General features: G+C 47.1%; 1 protein-coding gene across 1 annotated transcript; it reads right to left on the reverse strand.

Annotated features, from left to right (window-relative positions):
- Nucleotides 1–1,963: 1,963 nt before the first annotated feature.
- On the reverse strand, nt 1,964–14,690 carry ETV7 (ets variant 7). Its single transcript, XM_006860408.1, has 7 exons — nt 14,642–14,690; nt 11,005–11,169; nt 8,716–8,841; nt 6,669–6,896; nt 3,698–3,840; nt 2,194–2,294; nt 1,964–2,081 (listed from the first exon to the last, which is right to left on the reverse strand). Exons 2-7 carry the CDS (start codon nt 11,066–11,068, stop codon nt 1,964–1,966), a joined length of 780 nt encoding a protein of 259 aa, XP_006860470.1. The 5' UTR covers nt 11,069–11,169; nt 14,642–14,690.
- Nucleotides 14,691–15,103: the final 413 nt, after the last annotated feature.

Genomic DNA, 15,103 nt, shown 5'->3' on the forward strand with positions numbered 1-15,103 from the left:
TCTGGTAGCGTAGTGGTTACGAATCGGGCTGCGAACCTTAAGGTCAGCGGTTCGAAACTACCAGCCGCTCCGCGGGAGAAAGATGAGGCTTTCTACTCCCGTAAAGATTTACACCCTCGGAAACCCTGTACAGGGTCGCTATGGGTCGGACCCGACTCGATGGCACTTAACAACAACAACAACCCTTTGGTGTGGACTAGAACTCCCAGCCTGGAGAACCTAACCTGCCTGGATTTCCCACCTCTTTTACCCCTTGGGCAGTGCACAGACCCCGCAACTGTGTGCAGCAGCCCCACCCACAGTTGTTTGGCGTCCTTAGCTCTGCGTGGTGAGTTCTGTGCCTTAGGGTTTATAGTGAGAGAGGACTAAGCTGGAACCCCAGTCCATTAGCTACAGTTGTATGACTGCAAGCTCCAGAATCTTCTGAGCCTCCGTATGTATTCTGTGGAATGGGAGAACTCCTAGCTGGCATGGCTGTCTGGGAAGTTATTACACCTCATGCAACAGAGCAGGAAGTGGGCGTGGACTCCCTGCTGAGCCACTGCCACCTCAGGTACCTTCTTGTTTGCTGCTTCTCTCTTCTCCCACAGCCCTGTCTCGCCCTGCAATTTTCCTGACCCATATTCTGTCACGTCCCCCTAATCATACTCTACCCTTACCTCCTTTTCCCTCCCAGCCAGAGCCCTCCCCACTGCATGGACACACAGATGTATGGGAGGAGGGAGGGGCTGTGGCTTAAAACATGTGAAGTGTGTCCACACCAATGGCTCTCAAACTCCAGCAAACATCAGAACCTCCTGATGGGCTCCTGGAACCTCAGGTTACTCCCAGCTTCTCACCCCTCTCACCAGAGTTTCTAATTCAGCAGGTCTTGGGTGGGGCCAAAATGTGCATTTCAAACAACTTCCCAAATGATGATGGTGCTGCTGGTGCAAGGACCATACTGAGAGCCACTGGTTACACAGTTTTAAACAGTGCAAACGGAGACAGTAAACCACAAACCCAGTCATGCGGGCTTCCCGAAACATCGGTGTATGAGGTACACAGGAAGGCAGAGGGGGGTAGGGGGTCCCATCCTCACTGCATCATGGTCACACGGTCACTAGAGGGCAAGATGATTGGGCCAGGTCAAATGAAGACCTCAAAGACAGAGAGGTAAGACCATGGCTTCCATGTGGGAAGTACCCAAATACATTCAGAGGCACTAAAGGAAAAGTGGATTCAGGAGAGGCATGCCAACTCTGCAAGCTATTCAAAGTGCCTCAGATTTCCCATTTTTATACCTCAGAGCGGAGGTGTGTGAATTCAGTGGGATAAACTAGAATGTAGGGCCCTTAGTAAGCACTTAAGAAATGTCAACTATCATGATAATTATCATTATTTTTACTAAAGTTGACATAACACTAATCCTCTCTGCCTTCAAGCATCAGCCTCCTGAGGGTGGGTTTTTATAAGTAATGCCCCTTTTACAGAAGAGAAAAGGTGAGGCTAGGTGAGGACATTTCCTTCAGAGGAAATGGAAGGATTTGGGCACTGTGGGTTAATGTGCTGGACTGCAAAGTCAGTTTGAACCACAAGGCTGACAGCTCAAATCCACCAGCTACTCCTAGGAAACTCTATACAGGATTTCTATGGATCAGAACCGACTAACAACCCTCTTTGCACTTGGCTCTCTCTCCCAAAGGGTAGGGAGAACAGAGTCTACTCCTTGTGCCCCCATTTAGCCCCAGGGCTGCCCTACTCAAATGACAATGCCAGGCCTTGTCCTGGAGGTGAGGGGCTCTCCAGCGCTCAGTCCTCCTAGGTCCTCAGGCAACTTCGAGGTCCCAAGACCACAGCTACGATCCCATGAGTGCAAACTCTGCTGCCCTAGAAGAGTCTGCTGCCGCCGTGAGCCTGTCTTCACAGGAGACTCAGTTCCTGCCCTGTGAGGACCTGACACCTGGAGGAGTCCACCTGGTCATCACGGAGAGACCTGCAGCAGCTTGTCCTTGAAATCCATCCTGTCCTGCTCCTGGCTCTCCAGCTGCTCCAGACAGCTATCCTTGCCCCGGATGACCTTCCCTGGGGTCTTCAGAAACCTGGAATTCAGGCCACATCTGCAAATTAGCCTCTGTCCCAGCTGCAGAGGGCTCCAGATCAACTGGCCACTAACCCACTTTCCCTTTTCACTTTGGCTCCCAGGTCACTCACCTGAACAGGAGTTTCTGTCCAGGTTCCTTCTTAATGATGTTCAGCTTATAATAGTGGCGTAGGGCCCGTGACATTTTCTCATAGGTCATGTTCACCCGGTTCTAAAAAGCAAAGCAGCCCATGTCACCGTCCCTTGGAGAAAGATAGAAGATAGGAGGAAGGGGGAGAATAATGGTCCTCTCACCTGGGCTTTGGGGTCAGTTTAAGGCCCAGCTCCACACTTGGACAGATGGCTTACTTCTGAGAGTCTATTTTCCGTCAAGAGGATAAGAGCATCCTCAGGTTTGTTGCGAGGATAAAATTATGGAATTCATGAAAGTACTTGGCCAGTGTGTACAAAGTGCTCATTAAATGGAACTGCTGCTTTCTGGACATCGGATTTTCCTCACTGTGTTATAAAGAGGTCGAACCGGATTAGCACTTGCCAAACACCAGCCATCTGCATCCTTCTAGCCACCAGCCTTAGAGGCAACAGAATACAGTGGAGCACAGAGCCAGACAGCCTGGGTTCAAATCCCAGCTCCGCCACTTACTAGCTGTAACCACTGGACAAGTTGTTAAACCTCTCTGTGCCTTAGTTTACACTTTTGATAATACCTCTCTAAACTGTTGTGAGGATTCCATGAGTTAATACAGGCAGAGCCCTCAAAGCAGTGCCCAGCAACCAAATGCTATATTCATTTTTAGAAATGCTACACATTGCTGACTATCATTATTGTTCTAATATTTTTCTTTTTGTAATGTAGATAAATTTATTTACAGTGGAACCAGTGGGAGCTAGAACCTATGTAAGGCAGAGACCTACCAGAGAAGGAAAACACCAAGAGTTACCAGTAACAGAAAGTAATAAAAAGGTGTTAAGAGTGCACTTTAGCAAAGGTCAAAAACGAAAAAGAAGGCAGTCCCATCCAGTTCCAACTCTCAGTTTTTGTCATATAGAAAGGGTCACTTTCTTTCTGTCACCACTGTAAATCATGAGATTAACATGGTAGTTAATGTTTTCAATCATAATTCTCACTAAATTAAATATTTTATTAGTACAATTTAGAGTAAATCAACTCAACTCACAGACATCCACTGGTATGGGTGTTCCTCATGTTGGGATTGCTGGCCTTGAAGTCCTTCCCGAGCCTTTACAGTCCTGAGTCCCATGTTCTGTGAGCCCTGAGTCCTGGGTTTCTGTCCCAACTTCCCCCCTGAGAACTAGCATCTTCATGTGGCCTAACAGCTCTCAGCAAACACTCAACAATTCATGTGCATGAGCAAGTGTATTCTCTGAAAGGCTCGGATGCTAAGTAAAGGTGGGATTAAGCAAGTGTAAACCAAGATTCTGAATTCCACAGACATCCTCCATGCTCAAGAGATAACTGGAGGTTCTTCAGTGTCTTCCAAAGTAAAATTATCCTGGCACTTTGGAGGTTGGTGATAAAGCCTGGTCAGATGACCCTCCACCCTGTTCCCTTCTGGAAATGTGAATGTGCTGCCTACTGGAACTGAGGTTCACCTTGTGGTTTCCCCACAGTCTGGCAAGTCCATTTGGATCCACAACGCGGAAGATCTTGGCATCTTTGTCTTCCCACTTGATGTAGGGCTCGTACCTGGTGTCAGAGAGGAGTTGGTACACGTAATCCCATAGCAGCCGGCAATCTACAATGTGGCATGGGGAGGGGGCAGGCAGACACAGCATGTTACTGGAGCCGTGAGGACTGGAGGACTTTGGGGCTGGGGCCCTGGGGTGATGGCAGAATGGTGATGATGACAGTGTTAACAGAAACTGCTGTTTGTAGGGACTTGTTATTCATTGTCCCATATAATTCTCATAACTCTAGCAGGTAGGTACCTTTATGCTTATTCTGTTGTCTCTATGGTTAGTTGCTGTCGAGGTGATTCCAACTTGTGGCGCCCCTATGTGTGCAGAGTGGGACTGCTCCATAGGGTTTTCAAGGCTGCAACTTTCTGAAAGCAGACCATCAGGCCTGTCTTCCAAGGCAACTTTGGGTAGGATTGAACTGCCAGCATTTCAGTTAGTAGTCCAAGGTTTAACCATTTGCTGAGCTCTTAAGTGGCAGGCAGGGCAGAAGGGCCTAACCCTGTCCAATACCAAGACCAGGACACTCTCATCCTGGAACGGAATGAGCACAGGCTGTGTGGCCACAGCCCTGTCTGTCTTCACCAGAGAAGACAGGGAATAACTAAGGATTGCAGAACAATCACTAGGCCCCTGAGAGACAGAGATAGGTCAGTGGCTGAATTCCTATCCCCACAACAGTGGTGAGGCTGGCCCAGGATTGGGCAGTGTTTCCTTCTGCTGTGCATAAAGTCACTATGAGTCAGTACCGACTCAATGGCACCTAACAACAACAACAACAACAATGGTGGGGAGACCTGGGTTTGATTCCTGGTCAATGAAACTCATGCACAGCCACCATCAGCCGTCAGCAGAAGCTGGAGTGTTGCTAGGATGTTGAATAGGTTTCAGTGGAGTTCTCAGACTCAGATGGATGGGGAAGGAAAATCTGGTACTCTACCTCCAAAAATCAACCAAGGAAAACCCGACAGATGACAATGGTCAGATTCTATTGTGACGGAGTTGTCATAAATCAGGGGCCAACTTGACAACCCTAAACAATCTATCCCCCTGCCAGTGAAGTTCCAGGAAATCTAATGTACCATTAGAAAGGGCGAGTATGCAGAGGGAGCCTGAAGCAAATGTATGACTTGGCAGTGTGATTTGGGACAAGTCACCTTCCTGCCTCCAAGTCACCACTTCCTTGTAAGGGTGGTGTATACAAACCAATGGCAAGTAACAAAAAAATTCAGCACATTGCCTGGCACACAGCAGAAGCTCAAAGAATGTTAAGTATTATTATTAAAAAGATCAAATAGTTAGGTCTTCAATCATTTCCAATGTGGAAACCAGGCTTCTGGCCCTCTGCAGTGTGTTAAAATAAATGTGGTAGCCTCACCATGTTAAAAAGCACCCTTCAGAAAGGCAGGCAGCTTATATGTCCATCTGTCTGGTAGTCTATTAGGTCAATCCTTTAACAATGGCTATGGATGGAGTGGAGCCAAGGAGCTCTGGTAGCGTAGTGGTTACAAACCGGGCTGCTAACCTCAAGGTCAGCAATTCAAAACTACCAGCTGTTCTGCAGGAGAAACAGGAGGCTTTCTGCTCCCATAAAGATCTGCAGCCTCAGAAACCCTGTGCAGGGTCACTATGAGTCGGAACCGACTCCACGGTTCTTAACAACAAAAACAAACATGGAGTGGAGCCTGGCTGCCCGGGCTCACATTCCAGCTCTGTCACTTCACTTGCTTTGTGATCTTGGGCAAGTGATTTAACCGCTCTGAGCCTCATCATCCTTATTTGTGAAACCGGGCTAATTATTACACCAATCTCAAAGGGCTGCTGTGGAGATTAAATAAGTTGATTCAGGTAAAGGCCTTAAAACCATGCCTGGCACATAGTCTGAGTACTCAGTTATTTTAAAATAAGTAAGGTTTAAAAGTTCTGGTATGGCACTGTAGGATAAGCACTGCACTGCTTACCACAAGGTTAGCAGTTCAATCCACCAGCCACTCCTTGGAAATTCTCTACAGCAGGGGCAGGGAACCTTTCTTCTGCCAAAATTTATAACATAATTCACGGGCCATACAAAATTATCAACTTAAAACTTAGCCTGCTGCATTTGCTCAAACATTTAATTAACTCACCCTAATGTGATAGCTAGGAGATTTGGTAGCGTAGCGGTTACAAATGGAGCTGTGAACTGCAAGGTCAGCAGTTCGAAACTACTAGCTGCTCCGCGGGACAAAGATGAGGCATTCTGCTCTCATAAAGAGTAACAGCCTCGGAAACCCTATACAGGGTCGCTATGAGTCGGAACCAACTCCACGGCACATAACAACAACAATGTGATAGCTGGAACTGCAGTTGCCTTGGCAGAGCCAAACCAAATGATCTTGAGGGCCTTATATGGCCCATGAGCCGGGCATTCCTCACCCCTGATCTATAGGATCACTGAGTCTGAACCAACCTGAGACACTTAACAGCAACAAGATTTAAAAGAAAAGGGCAGTAGGAGGACCTACTATCTGTCATTCTAAGTGGGCAGTAGCAGGACCTACTATCTGTCATTCTAAGTGGGCAGTAGGAGGACCTACTATCTGTCATTCTAAGTGGGCAGTAGGAGGACCTACTATCTGTCATTCTAAGTGGGCAATAGCAGGACCTACTATCTGTCATTCTAAGTATCAACTCAATTTTGCTAAATTGTCCCTACCCTGGAAACAGGGTGTTCTTGACTCTCCCAGGAAGCACTGCTACTATAGCCAGAATGTGGTCAACACATAGGGCTGCTACCCACCCCCCAGAATAAGACCTCCTGATCCTCCAGGTCAAAACAATACTCCTCCTTGTCACCTGTGATCCCTAGGGGACCGGACCTCAGTAGGGAACACAGTCCTCTACTCACCAGCGATCCTGCCGTCAATGGGAGCCTGCGGCATGGTGGGAAAGGCACAGACCTTCTCAGCTCTGCAGCCTAGCTCTGCACACTGAGCTAAGGTAAAGGGCTCCTTTCTGCTAAGGGGCCACCTGGCCAGGCTGGGGACATCCAGGTGGCTCAAAGAGCTGGCAAGTCCCACGTCTGGTGGCTGTGGCAAGAAATCCCTCACAGGTACCTGTGAGGGTCCAGTCCATCCTGCAAGCAGATGAGTATCTTTAAGTCTGCTGATCCAGAACCTCCCCTTCCCTAAAGTCCCTAGCATCATGCTTGGGAGCCCCCGTACAGCATTCCTAGCACTCTTCCTTCATCTAGCCTGGGTAAGGAGCTCAGGGAGACAGCAGAGAGCAATGGATGAGGGTCAGAATTCGGGTGAAAATCCTGGCTTCCAGACAAGTAACTTAGCCCCTCAAATCTGTTCCTTCATCTGTAAAATTGGTCATAAAGCCAGGTTTAGAACCCTGGTTCCCTGTATTCTAGTCTAGTGTCCTGTCCATTCATGCAACAAACATTTCTTGAGAATTTCCTATGAGGTAGGTTTTGTTCTAATACCATCAGTATTAGAGACACCCCACCCCTGACATCCTCTGTCCTCATGGAGCCTATATCCTAGTGCAGGGAGATAGGAAATTAAGCTGTTAAAAAGGAAATTAAAACTGCAGAATTTGGGGGGCGTGTGGGAGGGGGGGTGAGAATAAAGCACCATAAATCACACAGGGAACACTGGGACAGGAGAAGAGACTGCAGTTTTAGAACAGTGGATCAGAGAAGGCCGTTGCTGACATGGTAACGTTTGAACAGAGGACTGAAGAGGTAGAAGGGTCAATTACGTGGGTGTCTGGAGAAAAGGATACCAGGCAGAGGGAACAGCAAATGTAAAGGCCCTGAGGCAGAAGGGCCTGGCTTGTTCAATGAACAAGGATTCCAATGTAGCTATAAGAGCATGAACAACAGGGACAGCGGTAGGAGACAAGGACCAAGTCACTGTAAGGATTGTGTCCTTGACTCTGAGTCAGATGGCAGCCATTGGGAGATTTTGAGTAGAGATGTGACACTATCTGACAAGTTCTAAAAGAATCTCTCTGGCTGCTGTGTTGAGAATGTGGGAAAACTACTAGAGGGGTCAATGTGTTCCTTCAGACAAAAGATGATTATGATGGGAGCTAGGCCATGATGGTGATCAGTAATGGAGGTGTGAAAAGTGCTTGGATTCTGAATAGATTCTGAAGAGAGAGTCAACATGATTTGTTGACCATTGGAATGAGGGTGGGAGGAAAAGAGAGAAACAAAGGTAAGTGTCACCATTTGGACAAATAGAGCTGTCATTTACTGGCTTGGAGAAGACTAAGAGAACATGGATGGGGTAACCTGGAAAGGGCCGGACATCCGACGTTTGGTTTAGGAGATGTCAGGTTTGCAATGCCCACAAGACAGGCAGTGTAGGAGTTTACAGAGGTACGCGCTGGAGATTCACATATAAGAATCATTAGCACTACATGAAATTGCCCAGGGTCCGAGTGTCGATGAGAAGAGGTCCCCAAAGCCGTAGAATACTCCAGCATTTTCAAGTAAGATAGAGGAGACACCAGCAAAGACGGCTGAGCCAGAGGGGTAGGAGGAAAAGGGGCTGTCCTGAAAGCCAGCGGAAGGAAGAGTTTTGGAAGGGAGGGCTGACCCAGAGGTCGAAGGCTGCCAGAGGTCACAGCAAATAAGGACTTAGAGTAAACATTCCTACACCCAGGTCCCTGGAAACCTTGACAAGAACCATTTCAGTGAAACAGAGGAGCTGCAGGCCTGAGGAGAGTGAGTTCAGGGGAGACCGGGAGGAGAGGAAACAGACGCAGAGACAACTCTTTGCTGAAAGGCCAGGAAGTAAGGGTGGACAAAGCAAGGCAGAAAGGAGATAGAGAGCTTGCCCCATTCCCATTGCCTCTTTCATTTCTCTGCTTTGAGGAAACTTTGTTCTCCCAATAAGGACAATTTAGGAAGGGTCTCAGAACTCCACAAAAAGCCTCACCTTCCAAGGAGCTAGGGAGCTGCTGCATGGGTATCTGTTGCCTGAAGATCGCTCCAAAAAAGGGCTCACACACCAGGGCCCGCCGCTGAGTCTTGATGTACTTTAGCAACTCATATAGGACGTCACCTGTATAGGGAATGGGAGGTCAGGCTGCTGACCCAGTCCATGGGATGGCCAGCCATATTCCCCTGAAGTCACCTGCCTCTCAGGATGAGGGCTGGGATCCTGATGCAGCTCTTATGAGGGTGGGACTGGGCAAGGCCACTGTCGCTCCTCTAGTGGATAAATATGAACGCATTCCTTCTTTTTGGTGGATGCAGCCCCCACCAGGGCACAAAGTTTGGCAAGGTCGGACTGCATCTCAGCCCCCACAGGCTGAGGCCCTATGTGCCATGTACGTACGTCCTGTACGTGTTCCTGGGGGTGGAGACTGTTCTTCTAACACTATTTAGATTCCCCAAGCTTTATGAAAGGACCATCTCTGACTTCTAATGAGCAAAACCATCCCAGACACTTCTTTTCAATGTTTCATCCTTTGGAAACAGAACCAGACTCCTCCTACAACACAAGAATTGGGACCCTGTCCAGGGGCCCAGAAATCTCCCTTGACTCCACCTTTGGGCTAAAATGCTGCTGGTGAGGAAGGAAAGAGGAATCCCTAGGTAGACAGGAGTAAGATGTAGGCATAGGGCACTTGAGGGGTGTTTGTAGGAAGCAGGAGCGGTGAAAATGGTGGGGGAGGAACCAGACGCACGCACTCCGCCTCCCCAGCTTTGCCTCAGGTATAAGCCTGCCAGGGCTTTGGGAAGCCTTGTCTGGAAACAGCTCTCTGCCCTCTACCTATCTTCCACATCCCATGAACTAAGTCCCAACAGTCACTGGAGGAGGCTTACAGGGGAAAGTGTGTGATAAAACTTGGGATATGACACAGGATCCGCAGTAGGAGTGTTCAGAAAAAGGAAGAAAATCAGAATATTTAGGAAAATCTCTGCCACATACACCACAGGCTTGCTTGGCCAAAAAGAGGACTGCATGGAAAACAAGAGTGTATTCTTTAACTCTTAGAAGATCTAATTATTTTCTGCTTTGAAATTTGTGTTGAAATTGTTTTCAGTAATTGGGAGGCATTTGGAATTAAATGGGATTTTTTTTTTAGGTAATATAAATTTTGACACAATTGTTTTTATTGTTAGGTTCTGTGGAGTCATTTCCATCTCATAGTGACCCTATGCACAACAGAACGAAATGTTGCCCGAACATGAACCATCCACACAATTGTGAGGCTTGGGCCCATTGCTGCGGGCATGGTGTCAATTGTTTTTGTTGTAAACTGCCATCGAGTCAGTTCTAACTCATAGCAACTTGTATAGGGTTTCCAAGGAGCAGCTGATGAGTTTGAACTGCCAACCTTGCGGTTCAAACGACCTTGTGGTTGAGTGTTTATCCTACAGCGCCACATCAGGTGTCAATTAATGGGGCATATTTAACCAGAGGGGTCTCTGCTGCTGGGATTGATGGGACAAGGCCCATTTCTTCTGATTCAAACAATTATACGGCCCCTACAAGATGGCAGCATGCACTAAAAATGGGATAGGAGAAGCCCACCCAATCCCAGGCATAGAAAACTTAGGTGGGCTCTACATGGACCACAGGTAATAAAAAGATACACAGACAAGCAGAAACCCTGAGAACAGATCAACTTTGAAGCAGGTGTGAGTCTCAATAACCCTTTAGCCTCACACTTACTTTCTGATTAAAAATAAAATAAGAACTCCCATTGGGAGGCAAAGCTTTTGACATTATCATATACCTCAGTGTGTATGAACATCCATATTTCGCTCTTGTTTGGGTTTGTCTATTTCGTTTTGTTTTCAGAAGCGAGGAGTGAGGAGGGTACAGGAAGCAGTGGGGTGGGAGATGGGAGGACGGAAACAGGGCTTAAGGGAAGAGGAGGGAAAGGTGAAAGGCAGCTGAAGAGGTCCAGAGGATTATGAAAAAACAGAGTCCTGGTGTGGCGCTGTGGGTTAGTCGGTTTGAACCGCAAAGTCGGCGGTTCGAGCTCATCATTCGTTCCTCGGAAACCATATACAGGTCGCTATGGGTCGGAACTGACGATGGCACTTTAACAACAGCCTGCTTTGCATTAGACCTGCTATGTCTAGGAACAACCAGGCAAACTTTTATGGGACAGAGGGGTATCTTGCAATACTATAAAATGAGCATGACATCCCAACAATGCCCCTGGCTGGGTATTCCATCACAAGGTTTTAGAGCAGGTTGTCCTCTGACCTGAACCAGGCGCGCGGAGCCGGAAGTCGTCCTTGGTGAGGATGCAGAGGGCGCGGCCATTCATCTCGAATCTGTGCTCGCCTGTGCGTTGTAGAGAGTACTCCTGCTCCGCCCAGCGCAGCCAGTGCAGCACGTCCTCCTTACTCCAGAGCGCGGGCTGGATGCCTGAAACGCGCAAAGACACGGGCTGAGGGCGGGGGACAGGCACACGTGGAGTCTCTCCCATCAATGTCTCAGGGCTCCAACTTTCCTCGTTTGAATGCCGTCTCCCCAGCATAGCCCACCCTGAAGACGCCCTCTAAGCAGATGCATTCTTGCCCTGTTGCTCGTCCCTATCATTTTCTATGTCACCTTGTCCTGTTCTTAGCTTTTCTGGCACTTTACATTTATCGAGATTACATTTTACATTTGATATAATTACACGTTTGTGTTTAACATGATACATGTATCATGTATGTATTGATTTAATTGTTGGTGTTTGACACAGGATCCAACATGCATAAAATCTCAACAAATCACTAGAGAATCTACTAGCCAAGAAGCCTCCCTGATGTCAGTCCTGAGAATGAGCCCCTCACCAATCAAACCAAAGAAATCTCTGGGGGTTTTATCTGCAGATCAGTCCACAGCTTTCCCCACTCCGCTGTAATCAACTGAACAGATACTTTGCTTTATTGCCTTTGGTGGCTATTTCATTTTTCATAAATTGAAGGAGGTTTGTGGCTACTCTATTAGCACCATTTTTCCCAATATCATGTGTTCACTTCATGTCTGTGTCACATTTTGATAATCCTCACAATATTTCAAACTTTTTCATAATGCTATTGTACACTTAATAGACAACAGTATAGTATAAACATAACTTTTATATATACCGGCAAACCAAAAAACTGCATGTGCCTGTCTGGAACCTAACCTGCAGTATGACTGTATTTTCAGTTCCTTCACATTAACCATCTTTGTCTCAAAACTTCAGCCAGATATCACCTTACTCTCCTTGTCCAGGGCCCTGCAAACTGGGGGTTTCCAGGTTGGTCAGTTTCTGACTTCTGGGACAAGTCTGAGCAAAGTCCCCAGCAGTGACACTGGAAGGAGCTGCCTCAACAGGCCAGAGTTTGGAGGGTTTGAGTGTCTCCCAGGAAGGTCAGCACCTTCCCACACCCAGAGAAGTTCCCAGAGAAAAACATGGGGGTTCCTGGACCCCCACTGCTCTGATCACTGAATAGAACACTTCTTCATATAGTCACTGCATCCCCCACTGGACTCTTAGCCCAATGAGGCACACATCTTGCCTGCCTCTGATATCTCCCTAGCACCTGAAGCAATGCCTGGTACATGGTAGATGCTCAATAAATATAAAATGCCTAAAGGAGTGGGTTAAATCGTGTTAGAATTGTATCTATTCATAAGTTCCAGGGGCTCTCTTACGAGTGGTAGTGTGTCGTGGAATCAGTTCCAACTCATAGAGACCCTGCAGAGGTTTCTGAGGCTATAAATCTTTATGGGAGCAGAAAGCCTCATCTTTCTCCTGCAGAACGGCTGGTAATTTTGAACTGCTGACCTTGAGGTTAGCAGTCTGACTTGTAACCACTATGCTACCAGAGCTCCTTCTCTGGTGGGTTCGAACCGGCGGGTGATGTTTCTTTTAGCACTCCAACACTTAGCCCACTGTGCCACCAGGGCTCCTTGACCAGGGGCATATCAATTCTGTTCAAGCTTCCCAAAGGCCCTTCCCTTTTTATCTTTCAGGATATTTGCAGAGAGGTGCCATTCCTCTTCCTGTGGCATCGAGATACAGAGGGAGCGCCGTATGTCTTATTAACAATCTGTCGCTAACTCACAACCAGGAGCTAGAAAGTCCATTTCAAAGCCTAGAGATGCCTCTATCTCTCTATATCTGACAGTGGGAAGTTCACAGAACTTTTCTCTGAGGAAAAATCCACCATTACCTCCAGTTGCTATCCAGTTGACTCAGACTCCCAGCAATTGCATGTGTGTCAAAGTAGAACTGTGTTCTGCAGGACTTTCAATGGATGATTTTTTTTTTTTTAGCAAGTAGATTGCCAGGTCTTTCTTCCCATGTGCCTTTGGATGGACTCGAACCTCCAACCCTTCAGTGAGCAGCTGAGTGCCTTAACCATTTGCACCACCCAGGAGGAATACTTTCCAGGAAAATGAAGAGAGACCCAGGATGAAGCATTACAAGTCCTGGTCTGAGGCCCATCTGACCCTTAGCATCACTGCTCCTCATAGAGTTTAGTTGCTCTACTACCCATCTTGGTTGAACAAACACAGAAAATGAGTACTACAGGGAAATAATGTGTATTCTGCTTAGCTAAGTGAGACTTGTTTTGTTGGTTCATCTTCCTGCTGAGGCAAATCAGCCCTGACTACGAGAATGGAAGCTGGAGGTAGAGGAGGGAGAGGAGTGGATGGCTGGAAATAGATGGCAGGGAAAGATGCTTAGAAACGTGAGGAATTGAGGACTGGCATCCTCTTGCCATGTAAAAAGGTCAACTTCCCTCATTTGTTGTCAACTTCCCTACTGGGAAGTTGCTGACAGGAAAGTGAGTCATGCAGCACCCCCTATCTTTTAAGACTGTTAGATATGTTCTGAGGATCAGAGCTGGGTTGCCTGAATATTCTCAGACGTTTCAATGAACATGAGTCATGGGATCTAAGATGACAGGTACAAAGGCCTCCTGCCAGCAGTCAATTCCAGCTTGCCAGTGAGTGAGTTACAGCCCTGCCAAGTTTTCAGATGTCTGCATCCCCAGCCAACATCTGACTGCAACCTCATTCAAGAATTTCCAGCCAAAACTGCCTGATCAATCCACTCCCAAGTTTCTGACCCAAAGAAACCCTGACAGATGACACACCACTGCTGTTTTAAGCTACTAAATTTTGGGATGACCTGTGACACAACATTAGAACTAACACATCCTGCTCATTTTTCACTATAAATGTGTTGATTCAGGGCATGGGCTCAGGAGCCAGACGCCAGCTTGGGTCTAAGCCTGCTCCATGGTTATTCGTTTCCTCAGGCAAGGAAAGGACACGGTCAATTTGTTTCTCATAAGTTATCTTTGAGTGGATTTGGCTGCTCTACATGTTTTTCTTATGCTTGTCTGTCATGTCCCAATTTCTGGCATTAAGCACATGCTACACATGGACTCCTGGGATCAGCACTAGACTGTGAACCACAAGGTTGGCAGTTCAAATCCACCAGCTGCTCCTTGGAAACCCTATACTATGAGTCGGAACCGACTTGACAGCATTTAACAACAATACTTTTGTAACAATAAAAATGAATATATTTTTAATTAAACAATGATTTAGAAGAGGACTCTACATACACATACACATATATGGTCACTGTTTAGTCTCTTCTGGCTAACGTACTCAGTTCTTGGTCTTCAGGCTAGAAGGCACCCAATAGAGCTTATCCAATTCCAACCCTCATTTTACCAATGAGGAGATGGTTGGCCATGTCAGCTGTATGGGTTCTCCACATCAAAAACTCACATTTGCCTTTCTCTAACTTCCTTGCCAAGGAAAAGTTAAAGAAATCCCAGCAAGGGAACAGCACACTGACTTGCTGTAAACAGAATCAGTTCTTCTCCTCCCTTCTACTCACGGAGTCTTCCGGGCAGTCTACAGATCTTCCCTTCACCCAGCAGATGCGCTTGAGCTCCATAGTTTGTTGATGGTGGCTGCTGGGAATGTAGTGCTGAGCTTAGAAGAGAGTCAGTCAATGCTCCCTCCTAGATAGAGGAAAAACCGGAGCAGTCAAAGAAGGGCATATGGTAAAGGTTCACTCACCTTTAAATATAGAATTCGTTTTGAAAGGAAAGAGTTTATCACTGCCAATAAGAGCTTGCTGTTGTTGTTAAGTGCCATCGAGTCAGAGTACGAACCACGTATATTTTCATCTTGCTACCATCAACATCTTGTAACAGTGAATATTTCATAAAGATTGAGGTGAATTTCACCTTTCCAATTCAAGCTTTATCATGCATATGCCTAACCCCAGCAAAGGAACCCCTTGCTAAGACTCCAGTGCCTCTGGAGTTTGAAATCTGAAGAAGTGGGACTATGT

This window comes from Chrysochloris asiatica, unplaced genomic scaffold (genome assembly GCF_000296735.1).
Source record: "Chrysochloris asiatica unplaced genomic scaffold, ChrAsi1.0 scaffold00038, whole genome shotgun sequence".
Taxonomy (NCBI): Eukaryota; Metazoa; Chordata; class Mammalia; order Afrosoricida; family Chrysochloridae; genus Chrysochloris; species Chrysochloris asiatica.